Below are 27,907 nucleotides of genomic sequence, written 5' to 3' on the forward strand. Positions count from 1 at the left end.
ACACAAGTAATTTTCTGGACCTTGCCCCATTGTATTTTTATAGCGTGAATACCAACATCAAATGTCCCTATTGACAGTTAATGGCAGCACCATTCCTCCCAGTTTTCCAGCTCCCAATTCACTCCCATTCATTTTCACGACCTCACCGAAATGAATTGTTTTAAAATGCAAACTATACTACGGAGGATAATAGGTCCATAAAAGAGAATATGGTCTAGTATTTACTGGTCTTTGAGTTAAACTGTATATTACTGTTATACTATATATTTCTAAGGTATACATTTTGATTACATTTTTTAAGCTGAGACTATTCAATTTATTTGGTCCTCATTGCTAAAGAACAGAATCAAACCCCCACAGCTGAGGAACAGAATCAAACCTCCAGTCAAGAAACAGGGCAGAAGTGAAATGTAGAAGTGGTTCTTCCCTCCAATATGTACCCTGGAAGGCTGATATAACAACTTTCAGCAAAGGTGATCATCACCTACATACTGTGCATCACTGAAATGCAGCACAGCACATTCCGATGATGTCCTATCCATGGACACTCTTAGCAGCTCTGGGGTCTCTTCTTGTGCCACCGCCTGTAAATAATGGGTTCCCGTGGAGACACACAGTGCAAGCTTCTCTCTGCTTTCCCACTGCACTATGAGCTCAGGCATCCCCAGGGCCTCCCATCACACTCTGTTCGGTTCCAGTCCCCAGAAACCCTATGAGGTCATGGAGATGCCATGGCACTCAGGCAACATGCCATTTAAATGCTCATGTTTCACATGACCAAGAAAAGAAGGAGGAAGACATCTGCTTTGCGTTGGGGGTCCCGCATGGGGCCCCCATGGGGGCAGGGCCACACAATGGAGCTGCTGTTCTGGGGCCCTCACAGGGTGAAGGTCCTCCTGCCCCTCAGAGGAGCTCTTAGTCTGTCACCAGCTCAGCAGTCTGCCTTCTGTCTTCATAACCCCAGTGGAGGGAGCTGCTCATCCTCCTGCTGACACAAATTAACACGACTCAAAACCACAACACGCAGCAATAACACATAAATGTGCATCTTTTACTATCATAGGATGCCAAAGGAACCAGATGCCTTCATGTTGTTTAAGGCTTATAGATTAATTAGAGGTGGGCTATCCATTCATCCTTTGGGAGAGAAATGAAACTGATTTTAGCTTTGTTTTACTGCCCACACATGAGACTATTTTATTTTATTTTCATGAAAAGAAATGCAAGAAATATGGAAAAACAAAATATCCGTTTGATCCATCTGGCAGATAAGCACGGCTTCAGCGAGGGAACAAGAATATGCTTTATTCCCTAAAGTGTCACAAAAGCCCCAGCCCAGTCCTGACGTCTGTGTCTCCACACCCTGTGGGGATATCATTTCTAATGAAAAACAGCCCGCCTTGCTAACTACTGATTCAGCACTTCTAAAGAGGAGCACTCCTTTCCTTCATGTGACACAAACTGTGCCATAAATTAGTAACTTTGCATTGGCCTTCCAACATTTTGCAATGTTCAGAATTTGCGCATAGATTCTCCACCATGGGCACAAGCTCTGTGCCGTGTTCCAGAGAGGAAAATAAGCTCTGAGTAACCAACAGGAGGGAAGTCAAGTGAGTTTTAATGAAACATCCAAGGTCTCACTAAGCTGGATCATCACCGACCGCTTTGAAAGTCTGGTTTCCGGAGCCAGCAGTGTTTACTCAGCACTGCCGCCTCGGAGATGTTTTAATAACGTGACACAGAAGACCAGAACACAGAAGACTCGCTGTTCAGACCAACCAAAGCTCATTTGGAAAACAAACAAATTCTTGGCTTTGGACAGAACAATTTCCTTACATCTTCCGCCTGGGGGTTTCTCATTTTTTATAGGCTTACAAAAACTGTTTAATCTGGGCCCATAAAAAACAAGAAAAAAGGCTCTCAAAATCATCAGTAACTCTGGTAAAAAAGCTTTTGAAGCTGAACACCAATAACACATGATCCCCGTTTAATTAGGGTCAGAGTCTCAGAAACAGTGAACTTCCCATGACTATAGAACCGGTATTCCTTTTAATCTGGCCTCGCAGGACAGGAATCTTTAGGAATGTTGATCTGCAAGGAATTAATTCCCCACGACTTCCCGGCACCCTGGAACATGTGACCAATGACATCACAGGCACACTCCATCAGACTGTATGAAGTCACAGATATTAACATTAACCTGACTCCAGACACCAGCATGTACATATCTACACTGAAGTACAGCATAAAATAGAAGGGGTGGGGGTGGTGGTGCTTTTCTTCTTTCCTCGGTTTCGCAGGTATATCTGCCGCACTCAGTAACTGCCCAGACGTTTTCCACAGAGGGGGCAGGGGAAGGAGACGGACTAGTAGAACAAGAACAAGACTCCCTTTGTGGAGGTATTTCCAGACGGATTCCGGTTAAAAGCTTTGTACAGCGTAACATTCAGCAGCTGTGTAGTTTCAGGGCAGTTATGAGTATCTCAAGAGCACTTTAGATACCTCTGAGCTACATCTGAGACTCCTCTGAGCCACATCTGAGACTCCTCTGAGCCACATCTGAGACTCCTCTGAGCCACATCTGAGACTCCTCTGAGCCACATCTGAGACTCCTCTGTGCTACATCTGAGACTCCTCTGTGCTACATCTGAGACTCCTCTGAGCCACATCTGAGACTCCTCTGAGCCACATCTGAGACTCCTCTGGGTCGCAGTCAGGGGCTCCTGTTCTCTATAAACGGCTGAGGAGAATTAGGACGGTCAGCTAGGCTGGGATTTTGCGTATCGTCCGGTTTGTGGACAGTGCGATGCAGAGCATAGCTTCCTCCCAAAGCCCTCGGCGGGACCTGCCCATAAACCCCAGGCCCGATCGGCTCAGAGGCAGGAATGTAAAGTGCTTCCTGATGTTGAATGGAGTTGTCCTTTGGGGGTTGGAGCCAACAGGAATGGCATCCTGAGAGTTGAGCCTCACACAGAGATAGTCACATGGTCTCTCACTTCAGGAGGCGAAAACTGAGCTTCTGGAAGACCTGGCACTACACAGATTTCAATAAGTAGAAACTATTGTGCCTTTTTAAAAACCTTTCCTATACGACAGCCACAATGATTTACTTGTTAAATACATGAAAGCCAGACAACCGTAAAACAAATACGGCTCACACCAATCTGAGTGGCTATGACTCAGGAAGGGTGTACGGACATGTGCATGATTAGTGGGTAGGGTCTGCCCTATATTTGCACTGACCATAGCCCTTCATTTAAACCTGCAAAGTTTAATTTAGAACTGCTGCGTCTGCATCATGCATGTTGTGGTGGGTCCTTAGATCCTGTAGTATGATTATGGCTGTGCTGCAATTCCTTGCTGATTGTATGTTGTTTTGAAAGGTAGCATGTTCATGGCACCACATGTTATTTCCAGTGGTCCCGGTTTTGGGTGTGTTTACTATGCCAGGGGCTCACTGAACCCCCCCCTCCACACACACACACCACCCCCATAAAACCAGCTGCACTTTCCATTAAAGCATCACAGCCCAGAAAGGCCTCCCCAGGACGAGTCAGACCCTCCCTGGAGTTTCAGACAGGATGCAAACAGCAACCATCACCTCAGGAAAGGAGAGGTCTTCAGAGGAACAAAACATCCCACTTAGGACAGGAGAGACAGTAAATCCATGGCAGAGGTCTGGGTTCTACCTGGGGCATAATCTGGAAGTACGGAGGCTGTAGAGACTGCAGGACAAAGCCTTTCCACACTCAATATAAAGTGTAATATACACGATATTCTCTGTGTTAGGCCAGGGTTTCCTGGGTATAATGGCTGGTCTACCCCACTGAATAATCCTCCGCAGGGCTACTATTTCACATAAAATGCAGTTGTGTAATCTCTGTCACTGATTGTGCACAATCTGCTAGACTGGATTGAAGGTTTTGGGCAGAGTATCACCTCAGTTGCAAAGTACAGCCTGATCTGACCATAGAATGCAGCCTGTTCCAGTGGTCTGGGAGTATCAAGCTTCCTGCTAAAACTGCACAGAACTTTAAGTTCATGACAAACTGCTTTTACCGTGAGGCACAGTTTTCCTCCAAAATTAAAGTAATTCTCTCCACATGCCAGTATATTTCAAACTAACAAGCTTGTCAAGTTTAATTTTTGCTTGTCTGTGCACAACATAGAGTTCCCACCACACAAGTCAAAAAATAAATAACAACATTCATGTGGATAACAGGGATAGCAAGCAGCAGTTACAGCCCCGGGCCACAGTAATTACAGACAGCGCTCTGTGGGCTCTATCAGTGCATGGAGCTCTTTCAGCCCTGCAGTTGGCTATTTAGGGAACGTTCGAACCTGGTGGCCCAAAATGGAGCCCAAATAAACAGCATTTGGTAAGAAACAGCCCCCCTTTTGCACAGTCAGTGATAACATACGACTTCCCCTCTCAGTCCTTAATGAGGGTGTGCCCCTAACATACCCCACATATGGGGGCAATCCCATTCCAATGAGCACGGGATGCTATATGCAGAGGCAAGAGCAGTGGACAGGGCTTAGGTGGGGGGAAAGAGCAGGAGGTGGGGGGTTGGGGGATGGGGGTTGGGAGATGGGGGGGTGAGGTGTTTACAAAGCCAGTGGCATTCGGCTCCCTCCAGTCCAAGTGAGCCAGGAACGGTGACGGGGAAGAGAAGGGGCTGCCCGGCTGAACAGGTCAGTGTTCCTAACTTTTCACACACCGGTGAGGGGTGTAGGTCTGTCAGTGAGTTTCTCAGATCAGACTTTTAGGGGGATGTGTAGAGTTACACAGCACAGCTTTGAGAAAATTGGGTCTTTGTTCAAAACTTGACTGTCACACTAATTGCATTCATAAGCTTGCTTTTCTTTCTTTCTAAAGTTTCCATCCTTGATTTTTTACAGATCACATTTTTCAATAACACATTTATGTGGCAGACTGTACATGCATGTATATTTAATATGCAGTACATACAGAGTGCACTTATATAACTCCTGTAATTTATTTTTACACTAACTGTAGCAGTCCTGTTCAGGCAGTAGGATGTACAGTACATCTTTCAGTAGAACAGTCCAGACGCTGTGAACTAAAAACACTTGGAAAATGTTATGTAAAACGTCTGCCCAGATTAATGAGGTGTGTTCCATTTCAGAGCTGTTGCAGTGAAATTCTCCTGATTTATCCTGCGACTGCGACCATGCAGCTGACTGCGACCATGCGGCTGACTGCGCTGCTGCTCCTGGCTGCCTGGGCGCAGCTGGCTCACTGCCAGCGGCAGGACCCGTTCTACTGGCTGTCGGCTCTGCGCAGCCGGGGGTATGCGCACGGCTCCCTGCAGGCTGACACCACCGGGGGGGATTGCCCCGCGGAGTGCGACTGCCCCCCCACCTTCCCCGTCGCCATGTACTGCGACAGCCGCAACATCCAGCAGGTCCCTTACATCCCGTCCCGTATGAAGTACCTCTACCTGCAGCACAACCACATCAGCGCTCTCCCCGACGGGGCCTTCGATAACGCCACCGGGCTCATCTGGATCATGATGCACGAGAACAGCCTCAGCTCCGACAAGGTCGGCAAGAAGGTGTTCGCCAAGCTGAAGGACCTGGACCGGCTCTACCTGTACCACAACGACCTGTCCCGTGTGCCCGCACAGCTGCCCAGGTCACTTCGGGACCTGCGACTGAACCACAACCGAATATCCAAGGTGCAGCCCAACTCCTTCGACGGGATGGCCAAACTGAGCGTGCTCCTCCTCAACGACAACGGCATCCAGGATGTGGGCGGGGCTCTGAAGGGTCTGCAGTCGCTGACGCTGCTGGACGTCAGCAACAACAGGCTGAAGAAGGTTCCGGACCTCCTGCCGGAGATGCTGCACCAGCTCTACCTGGAGTCCAACAGCATTGACGCGCTGCCCACCGGCTTCCTGGATAAGTTCGTCAAGCTGCAGTACGTGCGCATAGCCCACAACCTGCTGACGGATGGCGGGATCCCCCCAAACACTTTCAACAACAGCGGCCTGGTGGAGCTGGACCTGTCCTACAACAAGCTGGAGAGGATTCCCCCGGTCAGCACCAACCTGGAGCACCTCTACCTGCAGGCCAATCACATCAAAGGTAATCCAGCCAGCCGGTCCTCTGGGAGGCATTTCCTAATAAACATCTACTACAAAGTCACCATTTAACCTGAAACATATAACTGGAAATCTGCATTTGTTCAGAAGCAGCATACTGCAAATGAACCCCCACATAAATTCTTGTAATGGGTATATCAGATAACCACAAAAATGCTTAAATGATTGTTGGGTCGGATGTTCTGTTATTTTAGGTCTTCATTCTCACAGGACATCCCTATATGCCATTGCAGTTGTAGAAATGAAGTGCCTGCCATCGTTCTTCTACTCTGCTTCTATTCCTGGTCCTACAGTGACCATGCAGTCCCTTACTCTTCAAGGAATAATTGTTTCTCAACTGGAAAAGTGCTCAAATTTCAGCTGCCATCCCATGCATTCTAACATACTCACTCTAACATACTCACCTTAACATACTCGCCTTAACATACTCACCTTAACATACTCACCTTAACATACTCGCCCTAACATACTCGCTCTAACATACTCACCCTAACATACTCACCCTAACATACTCACCCTCACTTACTCACCCTAGAATACTCGCTCTAACTTACTCACCCTAACATACTCACCCTATCATACTCACCCTAACATACTCACCCTATCATACTCACCCTAACTTACTCACCCTTACATACTCACCCTAACTTACTCGCTCTAACTTACTCACCCTAACATACTTACCCTATCATACTCACCCTAAATTACTCACCCTAGAATACTCGCCCTAACATACTCACCCTAACTTACTCGCTCTAACTTACTCACCCTAACTTACTCGCTCTAACTTACTCACCCTAACATACTCACCCTAACATACTCATCCTATCATACTCACCCTAACTTACTCGCTCTAACATACTCACCATAATATACTCACCCTAACATACTCACCCTAACATACTCACCCTAACATACTCACCTTAACATACTCACCCTTACATACTCACCCTAACTTACTCACCCTAGAATACTCGCCCTAACATACTCACCCTAGAATACCCTCCCTAACTTACTCACCCTTACATACTCACCCTAACTTAGTCGTGGTAATGTACTCTTGCATCTAGTGCACACAGAAAAGACGTCCATCCATCCATTATCTATACCCGCTTATCCTGAGCAGGGTCGTGGGGGGTGCTGGAGCCTATACAGAAAAGAAGTGTTTATTTGATTTATTATCCAAAAACTTTATTGCTCTGAGGTAATACATCAAAAGGTCTTTCTTCTAAAAGTGGAAACGCCAGAAGTGGGTGTGTCTGAAACACAGTGTACTTTCTCAGGTGGGAGGAGTAACAGCCAAAAAAATTCCCAGAAGGCAAATGGAGAGGGTGTGGTTTAACAGGCTGTGTTTAGTTAAGTCCATACTACACTAATGATGGCTTTGCTTCGACCAATCATACCCTGAGATTTAAACAAAGCAGCATGATGTAACAAATTAAGGAATGTGTTTCTTGCACTCCTGTTGTCACCAGCATCATCTTAACAAATCTAAATAGATATTTCTAAAAATGCAAATCTGATAGCACACATCTGCTCATAAGTCTGCTTCTTAGATGTTCTACTCTGATAAATTTTGATTTCTATTATTTCCTGCATCCAGAAATGTCTTCTTGTTGAACATGAAAATTGAAATAAAAATTTCCACAATTGCATGGAAATATTACATTTTATTTGCCTGAACCAAACACACTGTCTTTTGAAAGCTTTAAAACTACCTCTGAAATTGGTTTTGGACAGGAGCAGGTAACTCAGAATTTCAGACACACAAAGGTGTTTGTTGGGAGAAGTTAAGATTGCACATGAATAGAAGTTTAAGCTGGGCCACAGGTAGAGCCGGATAACTGGGACACTTTGTCCAAAGGCCTGGGGCCGGGGGGGGGGGGGGGGGGGGGGGGGGGGGGGGGCAGGATACGGGATGTAATTATTCTTAATTTGTTACATAATGTATCTCAATTTTGTCCTATGTCTGAGAATGCATAACTGCAGCCCTGTGCATTTGTACAATTTTTTTTCCTTGTATGTACTGGTAATAATCTCTTAACTTGCAAACTGTGAAATATTTTTACAACAACAAAATACATTCCTTATATTTTCACATGTAAAGTCCAACTGTATTAATGTGACTGGCCCTTTTTTTCAAGGTTATCAAGCTTAAAACATGGTTAAAAAGTCACCCGTTTCATATAGTCTTCTTAGGTTTTCTCGTATTTGTTTTTACATCAAATTAAGTTTTGGGTTTCCCTTTTTGCGATTAATCTTAAATGTCTTCTCAGAGTTCACGTTGGGCAGCCTGTGCAGTGTGGTGGACATGGTGCACTTCTCGCACCTGAAGGTGCTGAGGCTGGACGGGAACGAGATCAGCCGGGAAGACCTGCCAACCGAAGCGGCTCTCTGTCTCCGCCTCGCAGCCACCATCGAGATGTAGTCGCGCCAAGCCACCAGCAGAGGGCGCACAAGGAATTCCTGCTTCTGTGACTCAGCATTCGAGACCGCAGAGACCATCTGACTTTCACAGAAGTTAAGAGTAACAAAAAAAAAAAAAAGGCAGAAAAAGAAACAAAGGCTTTGATAACAGTACTTTTAGTCAAGAGAAAATCCCAGTGGGTTGTTTTCTGTCCCTTAAATAAGGATCATTAAGTTCTTTCTTTGGGGTATAAATTGTGTCTGTTTTTTTCTATGGATTTCTATTAGGAAATGAGGTGTGAATTTATCCAGCCCCAGTCTAATGTTCAGTGAATAACTGCTCTGTGACCCCCAGCTCAGCTCAGCCCAGCCCAGCTCAGCCCAGCCCAGCCCAGTCCAGCTCAGCCCAGCCTAGCTCAGCCCAACTCAGCCCAGCCCAGCCCAGCTCAGCCCAGCTCAGCCCAGCCTAGCCCAGACCAGCTCAGCCCAACTCAGCCTAGCCCAGACCAGCTCAGCCCAGCTCAGCCCAGCCTAGCCCAGACCAGCTCAGCCCAACTCAGCCCAGCCCAGCCCAGCTCAGCCCAGCTCAGCCCAGCCTAGCCCAGACCAGCTCAGCCCAGCTCAGCCCAGCCTAGCCCAGACCAGCCCAGCCCAGCCCACCCCAGCTCAACCCAGCCCAGCTCAGCCCAGCCCAGCCCAGCTCAGCTCAGCTCAGCTCAGCTCAGCACAGCTCAGCTCAGCTCAGCCCAGCTCAGCGTGTTTCCCACTTTTCTCTGGAGTTGCTGTGGCTCCAGCAGCAGGTTAATTTGCTCTCTCTCACTGGCATCAGTAAAAGGCCAGGTGGGGCTGGACACAGGGCTGTAGATATAACTCACTGCCCACCAGCAGCGTATAGTAATCACTAAAGCTCCTTCTGCTTTACACAGTATGAATATGTCAGCTCAGGACTAGCAGGTGAACAATGCTGTGAGTATTTATTCAGAATGGACCCAGGAGAACTGGTCCAATAACACATCTGGGTATGCGTGAGGTTGACTGCCGTGTAAAACTCAATGTCATTAGCCTTACTTACCTATTAATGGAGTACCCAGGAGAGTGTGGGGAAAGCCAGGGAGCAGTCTTGTGTTTCTGAAACATGTTATGTAGGGCCTTGCTTGTGTTTCTGAAGCATGTTATATAGGGCCTTGCTTGTGTTTCTGAAGCATGTTATATAGGGCCTTGCTTGTGTTTCTGAAGTGTGTTATATAGGGCCTCGCTTGTGTTTCTGAAGCATGTTATATAGGGCCTTGCTTGTGTTTCTGAAGCATGTTATATAGGGCCTTGCTATTCTGTAAAGTGTGTAATTATAACCTCTTTGTGAGACAGTACTTCCCCGATGTGTTCTTCAACTCTAGAGGAAATAAGTCAGGCTGTGACTGCACTGTGCTGCAAAAGCCAATGATGAATACATATCTACTGCATGCTACAGTATTACCCACAATGCCTTAGGATTTGGGTAGAGATTTAGGGAATAAACTATAGGCTACTTTTTATGGTTCTTTTGATAAAAATAAATATTTTGATAAGAAAATGAAGTCGGTTCTCTTCAGTGTACCACATAAATAGAAAGCCTGAATGAGTGTTTTAGATGCAGTGCTTCTCAGCCCTGGTCCTGGGGACCCACTGTGTGTGCTAGTTATTTTAAACGCACACCTGGGCCGTGTCTGAAACAGCTTACTCGCCTACTATTGAGTATACTAGTTGCATTCAAGTAAACTGTTTCAGACACAATGATACCACTGCTCATCTCATTTCACTCATGTACGCTCATGAACACCCAAACACATGTACACATACAAATGCTCACAACCACTTGTATGAATTCATGTCTTGAGCTCATTCTGTACACAAGCTCCACGGACTCTTGTGTTTTCTTTGAAGTGAGCGCCCTCTACTGGTTGGTTGATGACACCCAAACCAGCGGTTCTTTCCAGGGAAATGGGATTGCAACAGTAATCATGGTTTATCTGCTTCTCACTCACCAGCCAGAGTGAAGCACCTTTAGTCAGCTGACTGATGGGATGGGTTTCGGGCAGTGAACTGCGGTGCCTGTGGAAGGAGATACAGACACCAAAGCGTACCTGACAGGTGTGGTCAGAAAGATGTGGGTACCTGCTGGGGGATCATGACGTTAGAGGCCACCTTAGCCACTGTAATATGTCCTGGGTTAGGCGCATACAATAATATAACAAAGACACAGATCCTGTAATGTTCCTCATACAAGGTCAATGCAGCAGGACACACCTGCAGAAAACATGAAATAGCCCACAGCTGGCAAAGCTGTTCACTTCATGAGAGGGTTGAAAGAGGGTTTGACCCAAATGATCAAACTGACTGGTGAATCATTAATGGTGGTTTCGTAACTTCACCCTGCAAATCTGCTCTGATCTCAACACTCTATGGTGTAAGTGTCATAGAGTGCTTGGGAATCTGTTCATGTACAAACCACAATAACCTCTTCAGATTGGAGCGATCAGTCTCTCCTATATCCGTGCGCGTGGCAAGTGATCGCAGGCATAGTGCTCGGAACTTCCAAACTACAACACACCGAGCGCTCCAAACGCTCTGAACTTCCGAACGGCTGGAGAGCACTCCGAACGCTCTGAACTTCCGAACGGCTGGAGAGCACTCCAAACGCTCTGAACTTCCGAACGGCTGGAGAGCACTCCGAACGTTCTGAACTTCCGAATGGCTGGAGAGCGCTCTCTAGTGCTCAGTGGGCCTCAGGGAGATAATAAACGAACCCTACAGTATGTGTGCACACGTGAGAATCATGAGCGATTAAATCATGAGCGATTAAAGAGGGGCTGAGCCAGAGATTTGTATTCCAATCACAGTGTTTGTGCATTGATTGGCAGCAGAAATATCCTATTAGAACTGACTGACTAACACAGGGGAACCTCATGCCTCCCTGGGAAGGGCCAATGTATCGCTAACTAGCCCACTGGCTAACAACCTAGTGTCCAACACATCCGCCCCCTCCCAGACACAAACCAGAGAGTTAAAACAGGCAGAAATTCACCATTCCACAAGACAATCATCCCAACAACACCTCAACATCAACTCAGTAAAATGGTAAACTGACCACAAAGTTAGTGTCTTGCAATGGCCATGTGAGCCTCCAGACTTAAACCAAATCTAAATGAGTGATCTGGATTGAACAGGGCAGTCCACAAGTGCAGACCAAAGGATTTGAAAAATGTAGATTCTGTATGGAGGAAAGGCCCCACCCCCTCCCCACCCAATATAAGCAATAATCTCTTAAACGCTATTGAATGGTGGACACAGCTTTGTCAGAACTACTCAAACGGACATTCCAGGATCGAGTGAACTGTTATCAGCAAGATAACAATATGAAAAAGACTATCAACTATACTCACTGCGAAGCTCTTAGGAACCGTTTCATCCCTTTCTCAATATTTGCTTCTTTCAATGAGCAAACCTGCCTCGCCACTTTGACAGGGGATGCGTAGTGTTGACAAGCCAGTTCAATTACTTTTCTTCTCAGCCTTTCTTCCGTGCTCCTGCATGAAAACCGTGCCGATTAACTGCGATATGGACCAAGATAAAATCTGAATGAAGTGCATTGAGAAAACACAACGTTACTGCGAGTGCTTACATGGTTCAAACACAACAGCGCCCTACTCCACTCTCATAGATACAGACCTGATACGTAAACATCTAAACTAAACCAGGAATTATCCATATTGATTATTTTCTGAAAGCTAGCATTAATGTGGAAAGAAACATGTTATGCGCCCACATATGTCACGTAAAAAACTGGAAAAACCTAACTGTTGCCAGTACAATCGTTTTCGTTTCTTGTCTCGCATAGGCCTACATGATGACAGTGTTCATCATAGTGCTAGCGGCGGTGCTAAACGGCACTAGCCCATTGCTGCTCAGTCATGTCTGCATGCTTGACTCACAACACAGTGCTTCTTTCATTTTTACCATCATTTTCCTGCTGTGATCACATCATAGCTTTTCTCTTTTTTCATAACACAATGTACACACTACATGCAGATGCACACAGAATCGCAAATCTTCGCGGTCTTTAAGCCCAGCTTAATTATGTTACTATAAATATGGGTTAGCGAATGTGGTCATGTCGCCCAACAATTATTTGCACAGTAATGTAGAGCTGGTGGCTGGAGGCTTCAATGCTCTGGTTGGTATACATCATGCTTGTGCAGTTTTAAAAAATATTTTTAAATCACGTGCTTCTTGTAGCTCAACATTCGGCGTGAAGTATGTTATATCATTATGAGGGTTCAATTGGACGGAAACGTGTATTTTTAGCCAGTTCTGAGCTGTCGGGTGCAGACGTCAGTGTAAATACACTAGCAACAGCCAAACTGATCATGCGGATCTCTAAAACGATCGCAGTTTTGCACCGTCGACAACGGCCAAGAGACACCTAAGCGTTTGCATCAACTAATTTCACCATGTAATCGCCTACCATCGCAAAAATAACACATCTGTTGTTTTTTTAGGCGTGTTGTAGGACGTGCAGGAAGATAAAATAGCATTTAAATAGTAAAATAACACTTTTAAGTGCCAATATGAAGTAGGCTATTATATATATTGCACATATACATATACAACTATTCAGTTGCATAACAACCAATACAAAAACGTTTAAAGGAGAGATGCTAGACTATTCTATATTTTATAACCCAAAAGATGTGTTGTGGTCGTTCTAGTTCCAGTAAAGGCTAAAATTTGAAACACAAACACCACAGCTGCTCATCGTAAAGCTCAGAAGAAGCATATTACATTACATTACATTACAGGCATTTGGCAGACGCTCTTATCCAGAGCGACGTACAACAAAGTGTATAACCATAACCAGGAACAAGTATGACGAAAACCCTAGAGAGAAGTGCCGGTCCAAGTGCAGGGAACAACCGCATAGTTCAACTTGGACCCTGAAGGTTAAACTGATTAACACTAGCCCAAACGAGAACAGCAACAATGCAGTCTACGCAAAAATACAAGCAGTAGTTAAGACAGGTGCATTAACTAAGTCACCTACGAAAGCAGCTACCTAGTTACAACCCTAAGCTTAGTCATTTAAGAGATTACAGGGAGGTAGGGAGGGATGGGGAGAGGTGCAGCCTGAAGAGGTGAGTCTTCAAGTCGTTGCTTGAAGTGGGTCCCTCCACGGGGAGGTCATTCCACCATCGTGGGGCCAGAACTGACAGGAGACGTGTTCGGGAAGCGCAGGTGCGAAGAGGATGAGTTGCCAGGCGTCCTGAGGTAGCAGAACGAAGGGGTCTGGCTGGCATGTAGGGTTTTTTTAATTTTTTTAATTAAAAAATTTTACAATTTTTTTAAATTAAATTTAGGCATACCTCTGTTAACGTGCAAACTCGGCCTGTCTAACCATGATAATGCATAAACCAGAGATGAACACTCAAAGACCTCTGAAATGGGCAACCTTCCTTCAAATGGTTTACGTTTCTAATTTTAGAATTTGGCCACCCTATATAGAGAATTGGAACACGTAGTCTAAGTGCGTTTTCAGATATAATAGTCTTTTTGAGTTCCGAACTAGGTCCGTTTGGGTTGTTATAGATTGTATTGGTCCGGTTCGTTTCACATAAACAGGTATCAAACGGACCTTTGGAACAGATTTTGGCGGGAGTATAAATAATAATAATAATAATAATAATAAATCACAGCAAGGCAAGCAACATGATGAAGAAAATATGCGGGTACCACAGGTAAAGACTGTTCAAACAGTTAATTCTGTGTTTAAAAAGTTTTAGTGGAGTGTAATAAATACTTCGAATGAAATATATGATTAAAAATAACAATTTTCTCATTTTTGGAGAATGAATGCATTTAGACAACACATATGTAGGCCTAAAATATTTTGTCACTGGCGTCCTCAAACATTGATATGCGGTAGGTGTTTAAAATTAACTTGCTTGCAAAACCGAAAAACAAACTCTCTTCTGACAATGTTTCTGAATACAGGAGTAACCTTTTCCTTCAGGTACAGGGACCAGGACGCCATCATCCGTCACGTGTGTACCCTCACAAACAAAAGGCCCTTTGTCTGCTAGCTAATAATAGCTCATCCTTCAGATCACATCAAATAAACAAACTTTTAAAAATGGTGAAATAAGTAGGATAACCAAATGTTGCATCAGTTTGGTCTAAATGTAGCAGGTTTACCTGTCAGGATTTGTAATACCATTCATCACATCCAAAAAATACTCCGTCTGGCGTCATAGCCCACTGTCCAAACGTGCTGACCTACACTGTACACACATCATTGTCGTGCCTGACTGTAATTATAAGGTTAGTGGGTCGAACAACCCAAAAATCGTATTACTCAGCAGGCTGAACCACAATTTCTGTGATGACTTCATATTAACCTTAACATCGTTTTTCTCGGTATAAATGACTCCCTTGTTAAAAACAGGCAGGAAGAAACGAGGATCTCCTCTCAACATTTTGTTTGAAAATAACGTGATTTTGACGGTTTTCTTTTTCTTTTTTCCAATCTACATTATTAAGCAAAACAGTTTTCAGGATTAGATAAGTGAAAGAAAATAATTTCACCTGTTAAATTCAACAACTTTTTTTAACTTCAAAATTCCACTGTCATGGTTCGCACCCAATGACAAGGAAGTACTGATCAGAAAGGAGGGGGCTGGGTTAAAAAGAAGTCAAGGGTGGCATACCACCTCAACTGCAGACTACAGGTGTATGAATGACTGAGAATACCTCCGTTTCTGCGGGCCCATCGCAAAATGAAGAAATACAGTTTGGATTACTTCAAGGGTTTTATATTTAGAAACTCCAACGCAAACGAAACGGTAAGAAGATTTCTGCTGTCCCGTATGAATAAATCATCAGTAAGAAAATCCCGGTCAATAAGTGAAATGGTGTATAGGAATTCGTCATATTCCACGTTAAGATGCCTCGGCGCTTATATTCCTCTTTGTTATAACTTATTTCACGATAAGTCCCCAGCATTATGAGTTACAAACCAATCTATAGTCTGTCGATCACAACTCGCTTTAACTGGCTGATAACGCTCTTATCAGTAGCGGAGAGGCTCGCGGACACGGAGCGCAGCCTATTTTCCGCCTGGAAATTTTTCTGGCACGCGGAATCGTAGAGGACGCGAAGAGATAATATCCTACTGACCCATATATTGTAATAGGAACATAAGCAACGGGGTGAATTAAGTTAAACGGAAACGATAGCGTGTACAATGACATGTTTCACCGAGGTTGTCGTTTCTAGACTAAAATTGTTTATGTATATACTCGAAAATACACAGTCGATGCAGATTAAGTATTTTAATCATCAGATCGGTTCAGGCATCATCAAAGGTGGAAAGTCCAACGGTCAGAAAGTAAAAGTCCCGCCATATGTTTCTTGCACCCATGAACACAGCCAGCTGACTTCACTAATTAATGGTACGTCTTGGGTGAAGAATTTAGCTAATTAGCAAATCCATGTGATTGGAACAAAATGCTGGGAGGACTAACTTTCTGAACCTGGATTTTTCACATCATTTACCTTATTTTGCTCTTACCTGGTTACAGACGTGGAAAATTCATGATCAGAAAGTGAAAGTCCTCCCAGCATTTTGTTCCAATCACCTGGATTTGCTAATTGGCACACTTCTTCAGCCAGGAGGGAGACCTGGTTATGGTTAGGGTTAATTAGTGAAATCAGCTGGCCGAGTTCATAAGTGGGAGAAACACACTGCAGGAGCTTTTGACCCCTGGACTTTCCACCTCTGCCTGGTTATTATATATCACGCTTTTAGGCTACCCTGGCCAGGTCATACTGACTAAGTGGCGTCCTAAGTGGGGACGGCACTGATGTCATATGATGTCATGTATATGCATGCAGGCATACTAATTTACCAGCAGAACATACGCGGGAACACACACCCTCCTCCCCCGGCTTTGGGACCCTAGAATTATTACCACCTTTCTTCCCCCATATGTTCTACTGGTAAATTAATAGGCGTACATGTATTATGTAACCACAGTCAAAATGACCCGACTTGAAACCACGACATTGATAGAAGAACAAGCGCCTTGGCTTTTCTCAAACTCCGTGGAAACCCGTTTCTGGTGTGTTCGCTGGGCGGCGGGACCACTCCGATTCCACGACTGGTGAAAAGTGGCTCTACGCCGGACAGTTTTGGGGGGGAGAATCGCCTATTTGACTGCTGTGCGTGTCGCACATGCACAGGAAAGGCCAGTTCACACCGTATGCGGGTATTCTAGTACGTGATCACAAATGGAATGTTACTGTTCTATTCGTTTGGCATTTTAACTCATTATTTGATCAAGCGAAACAAAGCAAGTAGATTTGTGCAGTTATATTACTATTAATGTTATACTGAAAAGCCACTCTGTGCCATTTTTTAGGATAAGGATGTTTCTGAGGGGCCCGACCCTCCTGTCAGCAGTACGGATGAGAACCTGGAGAGAGGAAACTGGGCCAATAAGAGGGAGTATATGTTGTCCATGGTCGGATACGCCGTCGGCCTTGGAAACGTGTGGCGATTCCCGTATTTGACGTACAAAAATGGAGGAGGTAACGAGTCGCTGCGTATTTTTGCACTTGAGCTCATTACGTCAAACGTCTCAGTCTGAGCAATACCGCGATAATGCGATTTCCTCTGTGCGTGCGTGCAAATACTTTACAGTGTGCACCACAGCAAACATGTCTCCCTTAAACAATCAAATTGGTGTAAAATAAAGGATATTGCGCAACTGAATTTCAATGGCCATTCAACATGCTTATTGTATGCTTCAGACAAATATAATTCTGGCAATCTTAGTGGTAAAGTTAGAATAAAGTCAACAATGATTCAAGAACACTGTTTGTGCACTTAATAATGCAGTGACAGCTTATGATTTGTCTTATTGATACTGGTTATAACCATAACCTGGTTATGGTTATACACTTTCTTGTACGTTCGCTCTGGATAATGCCTGTAATGTATTGATACCTACTTGACCCTGGTTTCAAAATGTAAATATCTCTGTACGACGGCACATTAAAAACCCACATTTCCCTCTGCTTCCATGTCCTCCTCTTCCTCTCTAGGAGCCTTCCTCATCCCGTACTTCATCATGCTGGCGGTGGCTGGCATCCCCCTCTTCTTCATGGAGTGTTCCTTAGGCCAGTTCTCCAGCCAAGGCCCCATCACGGTGTGGAAAGTGGTGCCAATTCTGCAAGGTCTGTCTGCAGCTGAGGCCTGAAGCTGAGGCCAGCTTATTGCAATGCCTCCTGGTTTGATGGGAGATGTTAGTTTGGAAAATGCTTAAAAATCTATTGAATAATACTGATACTGGCCCACCCAATCCGCAGGTATTTTACATATAGTACACTGTATATTGCAATCTCTACGCACTCATCAAAACACTTTTACACACACACACATGCGCACACTAACACACACACTCTCTCTCTCTCACACACACACACACACACGTATGCAGGGTTGCATATGCTGCTCATTTTAGTGGATAATTTTAAGCTGAGCTGCTGATCAGTTTTCCCGGAACATTTGTAAGCAGCCTTTCAGATGCCCTTCCTCAACATGCATGCTCTGGAAAATTCCATTTCACAAATGAATGTAATGGGGAGGTCCCAGTGGATTAAAGTGTCCACCAAGTGATTGTAATGGGTAACCAATGTGTAAATTCCTAGTTTATTATTTGGAAGTTGAAAGTGTGAGATCTATATTGCAATTGTCCCTATTAAAGGCAGTTTGTGTGCTGAAGGATGATCAGCACCTTTTTACTACATGCTCATAACATCGTTTAGCATCTTGTCTCAGGATTGTCCTTGAAGGAAGTATTTATTTGGTATTTATAGCAGAGCAACAGGGGTCACTGGGTCCACACATGCTATGTGCTACTTGTGTGGAGCTGTTTTTATTTGTCTGAAATACATCTAAAGACCACTGACAGTGACATGCTGCTTGCTGAATGTGCTTGCTTTTCATCATGCAGTACACATGGTGTTTTCTATTGGATCCCAGCCCCTGGTTTGAAGGAAAGCAAGTTAGCTGCCATGTAATCTATCAATAATCCAATTAAGTTTCTGGGGTTAAAACCTTAGCTAAGTTACTGCTTTTCCATTGACTCCAGTAGGTCACCTGAGTAGTTATTTCGCAATCTGGTTTTTTTTTTTTCAGTCTAAAATTCAAGGCTCAAATCACTGTCAATATTATGTGGTGTTTAAGCAAAGTCTGAATGTAAATATGAATCAGTGTAATTGTAAACAATGTTAATAATGTCAATATGCTTTTATATTTTTGCAGGTGTGGGGGTAACGATGGTGCTGGTCAGCACTCTGGTGGCAATCTACTACAACGTCATTGTGGCGTACAGCATTTACTATCTGTGTGCGTCCTTCCAGTCGCCCCTGCCCTGGAGCGGCTGCTTCTCCTGGTCAGACGCAAACTGCGGTGTCACTCCTAAAGGTCTGTCCCCTGCTCACTACGCACTGTCCCTCCTAAAAGTCTGTCCCCTGTTCACTACGCACTGTCCCCCATTCACTACGCACTGTCCCTCCTAAAGGTCTGTCCCCTGATCACTACGCACTGTCCCCTGTTCACTACGCACTGTCCCCCGTTCACTACGCACTGTCACTCCTAAAGGTCTGTCCCCTGTTCACTACGCACTGTCCCCTGTTCACTACACACTGTCCCCCGTTCACTACGCACTGTCCCCCATTCACTACACACTGTCCCCCGTTCACTACGCACCGTCACTCCTAAAGGTCTGTCCCCTGTTCACTACGCACTGTCCCCCGTTCACTACGCACTGTCACTCCTAAAGGTCTGTCCCCTGTTCACTACGCACTGTCCCCTGTTCACTACACACTGTCCCCCGTTCACTACGCACTGTCCCCCATTCACTACGCACTGTCCCCCGTTCACTACGCACTGTCACTCCTAAAGGTCTGTCCCCTGTTCACTACGCACTGTCCCCTGTTCACTACACACTGTCCCCCGTTCACTACGCACTGTCCCCCATTCACTACACACTGTCCCCCGTTCACTACGCACCGTCACTCCTAAAGGTCTGTCCCCCGTTCACTACGCACTGTCCCCTGTTCACTACACACTGTCCCCCGTTCACTACACTGTCCCCCGTTCACTACGCACTGTCCCTCCTAAAAGTCTGTCCCCTGTTCACTACGCACTGTCCCCCATTCACTACACACTGTCCCCCGTTCACTACGCACTGTCCCTCCTAAAGGTCTGTCCCCTGTTCACTACGCACTGTCCCCTGTTCACTACGCACTGTCCCCCGTTCACTACGCACTGTCCCCCATTCACTACGCACTGTCCCCTGTTCACTACGCACTGTCCCCCGTTCACTACGCACCGTCACTCCTAAAGGTCTGTCCCCCGTTCACTACGCACTGTCCCCTGTTCACTACGCACTGTCCCCCATTCACTACGCACTGTCCCCTGTTCACTACGCACTGTCCCCCATTCACTACACACTGTCCCCCGTTCACTACGCACCGTCACTCCTAAAGGTCTGTCCCCCGTTCACTACGCACTGTCCCTCCTAAAGGTCTGTCCCCTGTTCACTACGCACTGTCCCTCCTAAAGGTCTGTCCCCCGTTCACTACGCACTGTCCCCCGTTCACTACGCACTGTCCCCCGCTCACTACGCACTGTCCCTCGTTCACTACGCACTGTCCCCCGCTCACTACGCACTCTCACTCCTAAAGGTCTGTCCCCCGTTCACTACGCACTGTCCCTCCTAAAGGTCTGTTCCCTGTTCACTACGCACTGTCCCTCCTAAAGGTCTGTCCCCTGTTCACTACGCACTGTCCCCCGTTCACTACGCACTGTCCCCCGCTCACTACGCACTGTCACTCCTAAAGGTCTGTCCCCCATTCACTACGCACTGTCCCCTGCTCACTACACACTGTCCCCTGTTTCCTACGCACTGTCACACAATTCTCTGGGAGTGCAGTTTAAGGTGGAACTGTCAAAAATAAGATAAGATCTCTTTGTAATTAATGCGCAATTTATTGTTACTGCGCAATTGCTGCATGTGAACTTAGTGACATAACTGTGACACTGAATGTCTGAATGAAAAAGCTGATATGTATTTTTTATTCTTTGGAATGTATTGTGATTGGTTGGTAATGTAGAGGTGACGCACAGTACTCTGAAAGCTATAATCATACCAGGTGAGTAAGAGGAACTGTAGACCAGGTCTGCTGTAATCGAATCTCATAATTACGGGTAACACAGGAACAGGCACAGTGCTGGCAGAGCAGATCTTATGAACAAAACACAGTTAAGCACCCAGATTAGTTTCCCTGTGAATTAAAAAAGCTCCAGTTCTTAATGACAGGCTGTGATGGACAGTTTCTTCACCCTAAACCTGAACTTTGCTTTTACATTTTTAAACAATGTCAATATTTACCAACCTGTGAAGCTGGCTTACAGGACATTGGTTGCTAACCTACAGTGACCCGCCTCAGTACAAACAGGCCGTGCTTTCTGTGTGCCTGCTTAGAGTTCTGCAATGTCACCTCTGAGAATGGGACTGCCACGATGGTGAACGCCACCTGGTTAACAGACAACAATGAAACCTGCCCTGCAGCAGACATCGTATCCATACCGATGCAGAGCCCCAGTGAGCAGTATTGGGAGTAAGTCCTTTTCCTTCCTGGGAGGTCACTGATAACGCAGGTGTTATATTTTACCATGGATTGATTATCTATGGGTTTCCTGTCTTTGAAATCACCGAATGACATGGTCAGTCGTTCCATAGCATGCTTCCCTTACAGATATTGAGCTCTACTGTATAAATGTGGACATACAGTATTATATATTAGTTGTGTATCATTCTTGATAAGGTGTTCTGTTGAGCATATGATTTATGCATGCCATGATGGTGTAGACCAGTTGCTCCTCTTAAGGCCAATACATGGATGACATGTGAACAGGAACGCTGAACTGCTGTTACCTGGAGCCATACAGGGGGGGTCAGGACTGACTGCTCCATGTCTGTACTGGGGGGGGTCAGGACTGACTGCTCCATGTCTGTACTGGGGGGGGGGCGGGGGTCAGGACAGGCTGATCCATGTCTGTACTGGGGGGGGGAGGGGGTCAGGACTGGCTGATCCATGTCTGTACTGGGGGGGGGGGGGGGTCAGGACTGACTGCTCCATGTCTGTACTGGGGGGGGGGAGGGGGTCAGGACTGACTGCTCCATGTCTGTACTGGGGGGGGTCAGGACTGACTGCTCCATGTCTGTACTTGGGGGGGGGGGGGGGGGGGGGGGGGTCAGGACTGACTGCTCCATGTCTGTACTGGGGGGGGGTCAGGACTGACTGCTCCATGTCTGTACTGGGGGGGTCAGGACTGACTGCTCCATGTTTGCTCAGCTTGGTGGCGCTGCAGCGCTCGGAGGGCATGGAGGAGGCGGGGGAGGTGGTGTGGTACCTGGCCCTGTCTCTGCTTCTGGGCTGGCTGCTGATTGGGGCTTCTCTCTTCAAAGGCATCAAGTCCTCAGGGAAGGTGAGTTTGGCCGGTGAGTCCTGGGGCAGAGCTTGCTTAACCCATACTTAGCTGCCAGCTTGCTGTGTTTGGCTCTGGCAAAAGAAGGCAAGGCACATGTCCAAAAATACAATGTCAATTTAGATTTTCAACAGAAGTACAATCTTTAAAATGATGGGTGATTTAGGGGTTCAGTCTTACTGGCGTTCAGTCTCTGCGTGTTCAGTCTTACTGGCGTGCAGTCTCTCCTGCATGTTCAGTCTTACTGGCGTTCAGTCTCTCCTGCATGTTCAGTCTTACTGGCGTTCAGTCTCTCCTGCATGTTCAGTCTTACTGGCGTTCAGTCTCTCCTGCGTGTTCAGTGTTACTGGCGTTCAGTCTCTCCTGCGTGTTCAGTGTTACTGGCGTTCAGTCTCTCCTGCGTGTTCAGTGTTACTGGCGTTCAGTCTCTCCTGCGTGTTCAGTGTTACTGGCGTTCAGTCTCTCCTGCGTGTTCAGTGTTACTGGCGTTCAGTCTCTCCTGCATGTTCAGCATTACTGGCGTTCAGTCTCTGCGTGTTCCGTATTACTGACGTTCAGTCTCTGTGTGTTCAGTCTTACTGATGTTCAGTCTCCTCTGTGTGTTCAGTCTTACTGGCGTTCAGTCTCCTGCCCCTGCGTGTTCAGTATTACTGACGTTCAGTCTCTGCATGTTCAGTCTTACTGACGTTCAGTCTCTGCGTGTTCAGTATTACTAACGTTCAGTCTCCTGCCCCTGCGTGTTCAGTATTACTGACGTTCAGTCTCCACTCCCAGGTGGTGTACTTCACGGCCACCTTCCCCTACGTGGTCCTCCTGATCCTGCTGATCCGAGGAGTCACTCTGGAGGGGTCCAGAGAGGGGATCGAGTATTACATCGGCACCCAGTCTAACCTGACCAAGCTCGCCGAAGCAGAGGTAAACATGTTTAAAAAACACCCCCTCAAACAGCATACTCAAACACCCCCCCCCCCCCCAAACAGCATACTCACCCCCCCCCCCCCCCCCCCCCTCAAACTGCATACTCGCACACCCCACCCAGACAGCATATTCAAACACTCCACACTTGAACTGGTATTTCCGCATTCCTCCGGTGAAAGAGCAGGTTTCTGTGCTTCAGGTGTGGAAAGATGCAGCTGCTCAGATCTTCTACTCCCTGTCCATTGCGTGGGGTGGCGTCATGACCCTGGCATCCTACAACAAGTTTGAGAACAACTGCTACAAGGACTCCATCATCGTGTGCCTGACCAACTGTGGCACCAGCGTCTTCGCTGGCTTCGCCATCTTCTCCATCCTGGGTCACATGGCTCATGTGTCTGGGAAGCCGGTGTCAGAGGTCGCCCAGGCCGGTATGCCCACTGCGCCCACTGTTCACCCACCCGTTACACAGCGCTTAGCAACAGCAGAACACCCTGCTTGTTTTAGAGGGTATAAGTCACTGAAAGAAGCTTTTTCTAAACTGCTTGAATGCTAATGAAGTAATGCGTGATAATGTGTGTAAAATGTTAAATTTACTCTTCATTCCAATATTCTCATGCATAATGCTTTCCTGCATGTACAAGCACGGACATAGAGCATTGGTTTTCAAATTTGCACCCACAAATTGAAGCAGACAGGCTGTTTTGCAGAAAAATCCTCGATTTCCCTGCAAAGCATAAAGAAAATCCTGGTGTATTTTTGTGCATTGGCATATGATTATTTCCGTCTTATATTTTAATTTTCACTCAGGAGACAAATGTTGTATAAATGTGGTGTAAATGTGTTGTAAATGGTGTAACTGTGGTGTAAATGTTATGTAAATGTGTTGTAAATGGTGTTACTGTGGTGTAAATGTTGTGTAAATTGTGTAACTGTGGTGTAAATGTTGTGTAAATGTGTTGTAAATTGTGTAACTGTGGTGTAAATGTTGTGTAAATGTGTTGTAAAGGTTCTAATCTTTTTACTCACTGCAGGGTTTGGTTTGGCTTTCATCGCCTACCCTGATGCTCTCTCCAAACTGCCGGTGTCTCCGCTGTGGTCCATCCTCTTCTTCTTCATGCTGCTGACCCTTGGCCTGGACTCTCAGTTTGCCAGCATCGGTCAGTGGACTCCCCAGGCGTTACTTTAGCGCTGACCTCTGCGCAGACTGTTTTCCTTTGCCTCAGCCTTCTGATTTGCCATTTCCTGTTCCACAGAAGTCATCACCACCTCGCTGCAGGACACTTTCCCCAGTGTGTTCAAGTCCAAAGGGAGCCAGCTGACTGTGGTGACCTGCATGGTCCTCTTCCTTCTGGGCCTGCCCTGCGTCACTAGAGTAGGTCATCAGAGGGAGCAGGCTTTTATTCATTTCAATTCTAACACATTTATTTCAGTGCAAGTAATGCCACATGCTGTATGTGTACCGAAATACAAAATACATGTTTCCTCATTTTGAAATCTTTCAGATTGTATTTTTAGATGCTAGCTTTGTGTGACTGTAAGCTGCTACTCTCTCAGTCAGGAATATACTGGGTAACACTGATGGATCATTTCTGTGGCGGGTGGGTTCTTCTTGTTGCCGCAATACTGGAGCTCTTTGGCCTGTGCTATATCTACGGTGAGTATCTGCTGTTTGCCATGTGATTATGTTGAAATGCGCTCTCATACTGTCCCTGTTGTGAGCTCAACACAGCATGGTTAACACGCAGTGTGACCGCAGGAGGGAACCGGTTCATCAAAGACATTGAGATGATGATTGGAAAGAAGACCTCGTGGTTCTGGCTCTGGTGGAGGTCGTGCTGGTTCTTCATTTCTCCCTGCGTCCTCATAGTGAGTCTTTGTTGTTTTATTAAGTCCACAGGAATACCTTTTTGGTCTTGTTTAGGACAAAGTTAAGAGCTGTGTGAGATGATGTTTGGAATGCGCACTGCAGCAGGAAGTGCAGCCCTGCGCACTGCAGCAGGAAGTGCAGCCCTGCGCACTGCAGCAGGAAGTGCAGCCCTGCACACTGCAGCAGGAAGTGCAGCCCTGCACACTGCAGCAGGACGTGCAGCAGCATACACTGCTCACTGCAGTAGGATGCTTAGACCAGTGAAGGGCAGGTGTAATAGGTGCTCTCTAGGTTGCTAATCGCACTCGGTTCAGTCCTGTTTTTTCTCTCAGGTCATCCTGGCCTGGTCCCTGCTGACCTTCTCCATCCCCACCTACGGCTCCGTGGCGTACCCCCCGTGGGGCGTGTCCCTGGGCTGGTGCATGACGGCCTTCTGCCTGGTCTGGATCCCCGTCTGCGCAGTCTGGAAGGTGCTGCAGGCCAAGGGCAGCCTGTGGCAGGTAAGCCAACCCAGCACCTAAAACCCCTTTTTTAGGTTTCATACCTTCTCCACCTGCTCCACCTTCTCACACCTGCTTCACCTTGTCACACATCCTGAGTGACTCTCACACAAAAAACGTGATTTCAGAAGAGTTAGAGGGTGTAGTGCAAGGGTGAAGAAAATAAAACCAGGAAAACTGTTCAGTTGTTTCTACTGAGGATTTGAAAAACAGCAGGGAGGTGGTCTGTGATTGGCCCTTTACCTGGTAGCTCCCTTAAACAGCCCCAAGTAGCCAATAGAAAACAATACCTCTTATACCTCACTAGGGCTGTACAGTAGCCTAGTGAAGGTGACCTAGTGACGGTAACACAGTGACGATAGCCTAGTGACAGTGACAGTAGCCTAGTGACAATGACCCAGTGATAGCCCAGTGATGGTAACCCAGTGACAATAGCCTAGTGACAGTAGCTTAGTGATGGTAACCTTGTGACGGTAACCCAGTGACAATAGCCTAGTGACAGTAGCCTAGTGATGGTAACCCAGTGACAATAGCCTAGTGACAGTAGCTTAGTGATGGTAACCCAGTGACGGTAACCCAGTGACAGCCCTGTGTTTTTCAGCGTGTTAAAACAGCTTGCTCCTGCACTGAGGACTGGGGGCCTTTCCTGGAATGCCACTGGGGGGAGCGGTACCAGAAGAAGCAGTGCTATTGGAGGAAGGGCTCCCTGTCCCAGCCCAACAAGGACGCCTGCGTCATCACAAATATACACAGCGTCAAGCTGTGACCTCACTATTTCAACTCCATTTTAAAGCGTATAAAATGAGGGTAAGATGGTGTTAGAGTGCATGCGAGTGTGTGTGGGAAGAGAGAAATCTGCATGCAAAGTGCTGACAATAACTCCAAATGGTCTCTCTCTAAAGCTATGGGTAGCTTCAAAATGTCACCCAAAGTATATTAATCAACCTAAAGCTGGACTATGTTTCTCTTGTGAAGAGATTAGGTTCTCTCTCATGCTGAAAGTTAATTAGTTTTAAATAGTTTTCAATATTTTTGTTTTTTTTCTCTTTTATATAGATTTTTATTGTGCGCAACTGTAAGCCATCTTTCTGCACAGGGTAAATATGGGTTTAGCCATTTTTAATGAAGATGCCAAGTTTGTATATAATTGCTATTTAAACGTTGTGCGACATTCCGCATATACGAGGTGTGGCTTTTAAATAATGAGACTAATGCTGTAATTCAATTTTAATGAAGAAAACTTACATTTCAATTCCTTTCCCCTTCAATATATTCCCCTTCTGCAACTACACACCGCTGCATTCTGGTCTTCCACTGATCAAAGCAATGCAGTAGGTCTTCTTCCGTTAGTTGTCTCAGAAGCTTTTTTTTTCATTTTCTTCTTCACTTCTGGAGCAGACTCGAAACGGGTTCCCTTAGGGAAAAGTACTTGACCACCCTCCCTGTTCACCTGATCGAGCACCATGCAACTTTTTTATTTTCCCTAAAATCAAGTCTGCACCCAAGGGAACCCGTTTTGAGTCTGCTCCAGAAGTGAAGAAGAAAATGACGGAGCTTCTGAGACAACTAACGGAAGAAGGCCTACTGCACTGCTTTGATCAGTGGAAGTCCAGAATGCAGCGGTGTGTAGTTGCAGAAGGGGAATATATTGAAGGGGAAAGGAATTGAAATGTAAGTTTTCTTCATTAAAATTGAATTACAGCATTAGTCGCATTGACTACAAGGCGTGGCTATTAAATATTCCCCATTTTTCCATTTCATGCATGTTGTGTGTATCAAGAACATTTGTTGTCTTGTCTTAAGATGTTTCTGACCATTGAAATAATTTTTTTGTCTTTCTTCTTGGTCAAATATACTCAGGATTAATTTTTTAGATATGCCTAACTTGCTAATAGGCAAGTATAATTTAGCACATGTATTGATTCAAGCACAAACATACAGTAGCATGTTTAATAAAACTTAAAGCACAAATGGAATCTTCATGCTGTGTTTATTTGCATTTTTTTTAAAACTCATGAAGCGTTCTGTGAAGACCTGTGACTAATTCATCTAATTGAATTAGTCTATAATTCATACATAAATTTATGTATAAATATGCAGTTCCTCACCAATGTTGAAGGTGTAATTATGGGCGACCACCGCTCGCTTCGTTCCAGCGACACGGGGCCTCAGGAGAGCGCAGACGTCCGGTCCCCCTCCGAAATGCGTGGCGTCACCAGCTGCTGCTTTCCCAGACTACCGCGATGCTCACGCAGTCGGAGGAGGACCATGGATGTCTGCGCTCTCCCGACGCTGCGTGGGCGCTGGACCTTTCATACGCAGCTTTAGCACGCAGGCTACGAGCGCTCGATAGCGAGGAAACGCGAGCCTCTAAGAGGCTGACTCCACCCGTACCCTGGGCCAGACACCAGCCAATTACACGCCACCCTTTAAGCAGTGATCTCCAACCCTGGTCCTGGAGAGCTGCAGGGTCTGCTGGTTTTTGTTTTCACCTTAA

General features: G+C 46.1%; 2 protein-coding genes and 1 long non-coding RNA gene across 4 annotated transcripts; 2 read left to right on the forward strand and 1 right to left on the reverse strand.

Moving 5' to 3' along the window:
* Positions 1–12,392, reverse strand: LOC118211124. The gene is made up of 6 exons (XR_004761963.1): positions 12,193–12,392; positions 11,954–12,097; positions 10,556–10,622; positions 8,458–8,633; positions 7,163–7,275; positions 1–985 (listed from the first exon to the last, which is right to left on the reverse strand). It is a non-coding gene; the product is annotated as an uncharacterized LOC118211124 (long non-coding RNA).
* On the forward strand, positions 4,632–8,674 carry fmoda (fibromodulin a). The gene is made up of 3 exons (XM_035387982.1): positions 4,632–4,695; positions 5,151–6,111; positions 8,405–8,674. Exons 2-3 carry the CDS (start codon positions 5,196–5,198, stop codon positions 8,554–8,556), a joined length of 1,068 nt encoding a protein of 355 aa, XP_035243873.1. The 5' UTR covers positions 4,632–4,695; positions 5,151–5,195; the 3' UTR covers positions 8,557–8,674.
* A 2,848-nt stretch (positions 12,393–15,240) lies between the features above and the next one.
* On the forward strand, positions 15,241–27,390 carry slc6a14 (solute carrier family 6 member 14). Of its 2 annotated transcripts, none has more exons than XM_035387961.1 (14): positions 15,241–15,406; positions 16,985–17,153; positions 17,670–17,801; positions 18,892–19,053; positions 21,119–21,254; positions 21,993–22,125; positions 22,900–23,040; positions 23,243–23,471; positions 24,075–24,200; positions 24,297–24,415; positions 24,598–24,697; positions 24,800–24,909; positions 25,243–25,410; positions 26,012–27,390. In XM_035387961.1, the coding sequence occupies exons 1-14, from the start codon at positions 15,341–15,343 to the stop codon at positions 26,174–26,176; spliced, it is 1,956 nt and encodes a 651-aa protein (XP_035243852.1). In that variant the 5' UTR covers positions 15,241–15,340; the 3' UTR covers positions 26,177–27,390. The 2 variants fall into 2 exon arrangements, with proteins under 2 accessions (XP_035243852.1, XP_035243853.1); XM_035387962.1 differs by lacking the exon at positions 15,241–15,406 and adding an exon at positions 16,727–16,839.
* The last annotated feature ends 517 nt before the right edge of the window (positions 27,391–27,907 follow it).

The sequence above is a fragment of the Anguilla anguilla genome, chromosome 13 (genome assembly GCF_013347855.1).
Source record: "Anguilla anguilla isolate fAngAng1 chromosome 13, fAngAng1.pri, whole genome shotgun sequence".
NCBI lineage: Eukaryota > Metazoa > Chordata > Actinopteri > Anguilliformes > Anguillidae > Anguilla > Anguilla anguilla.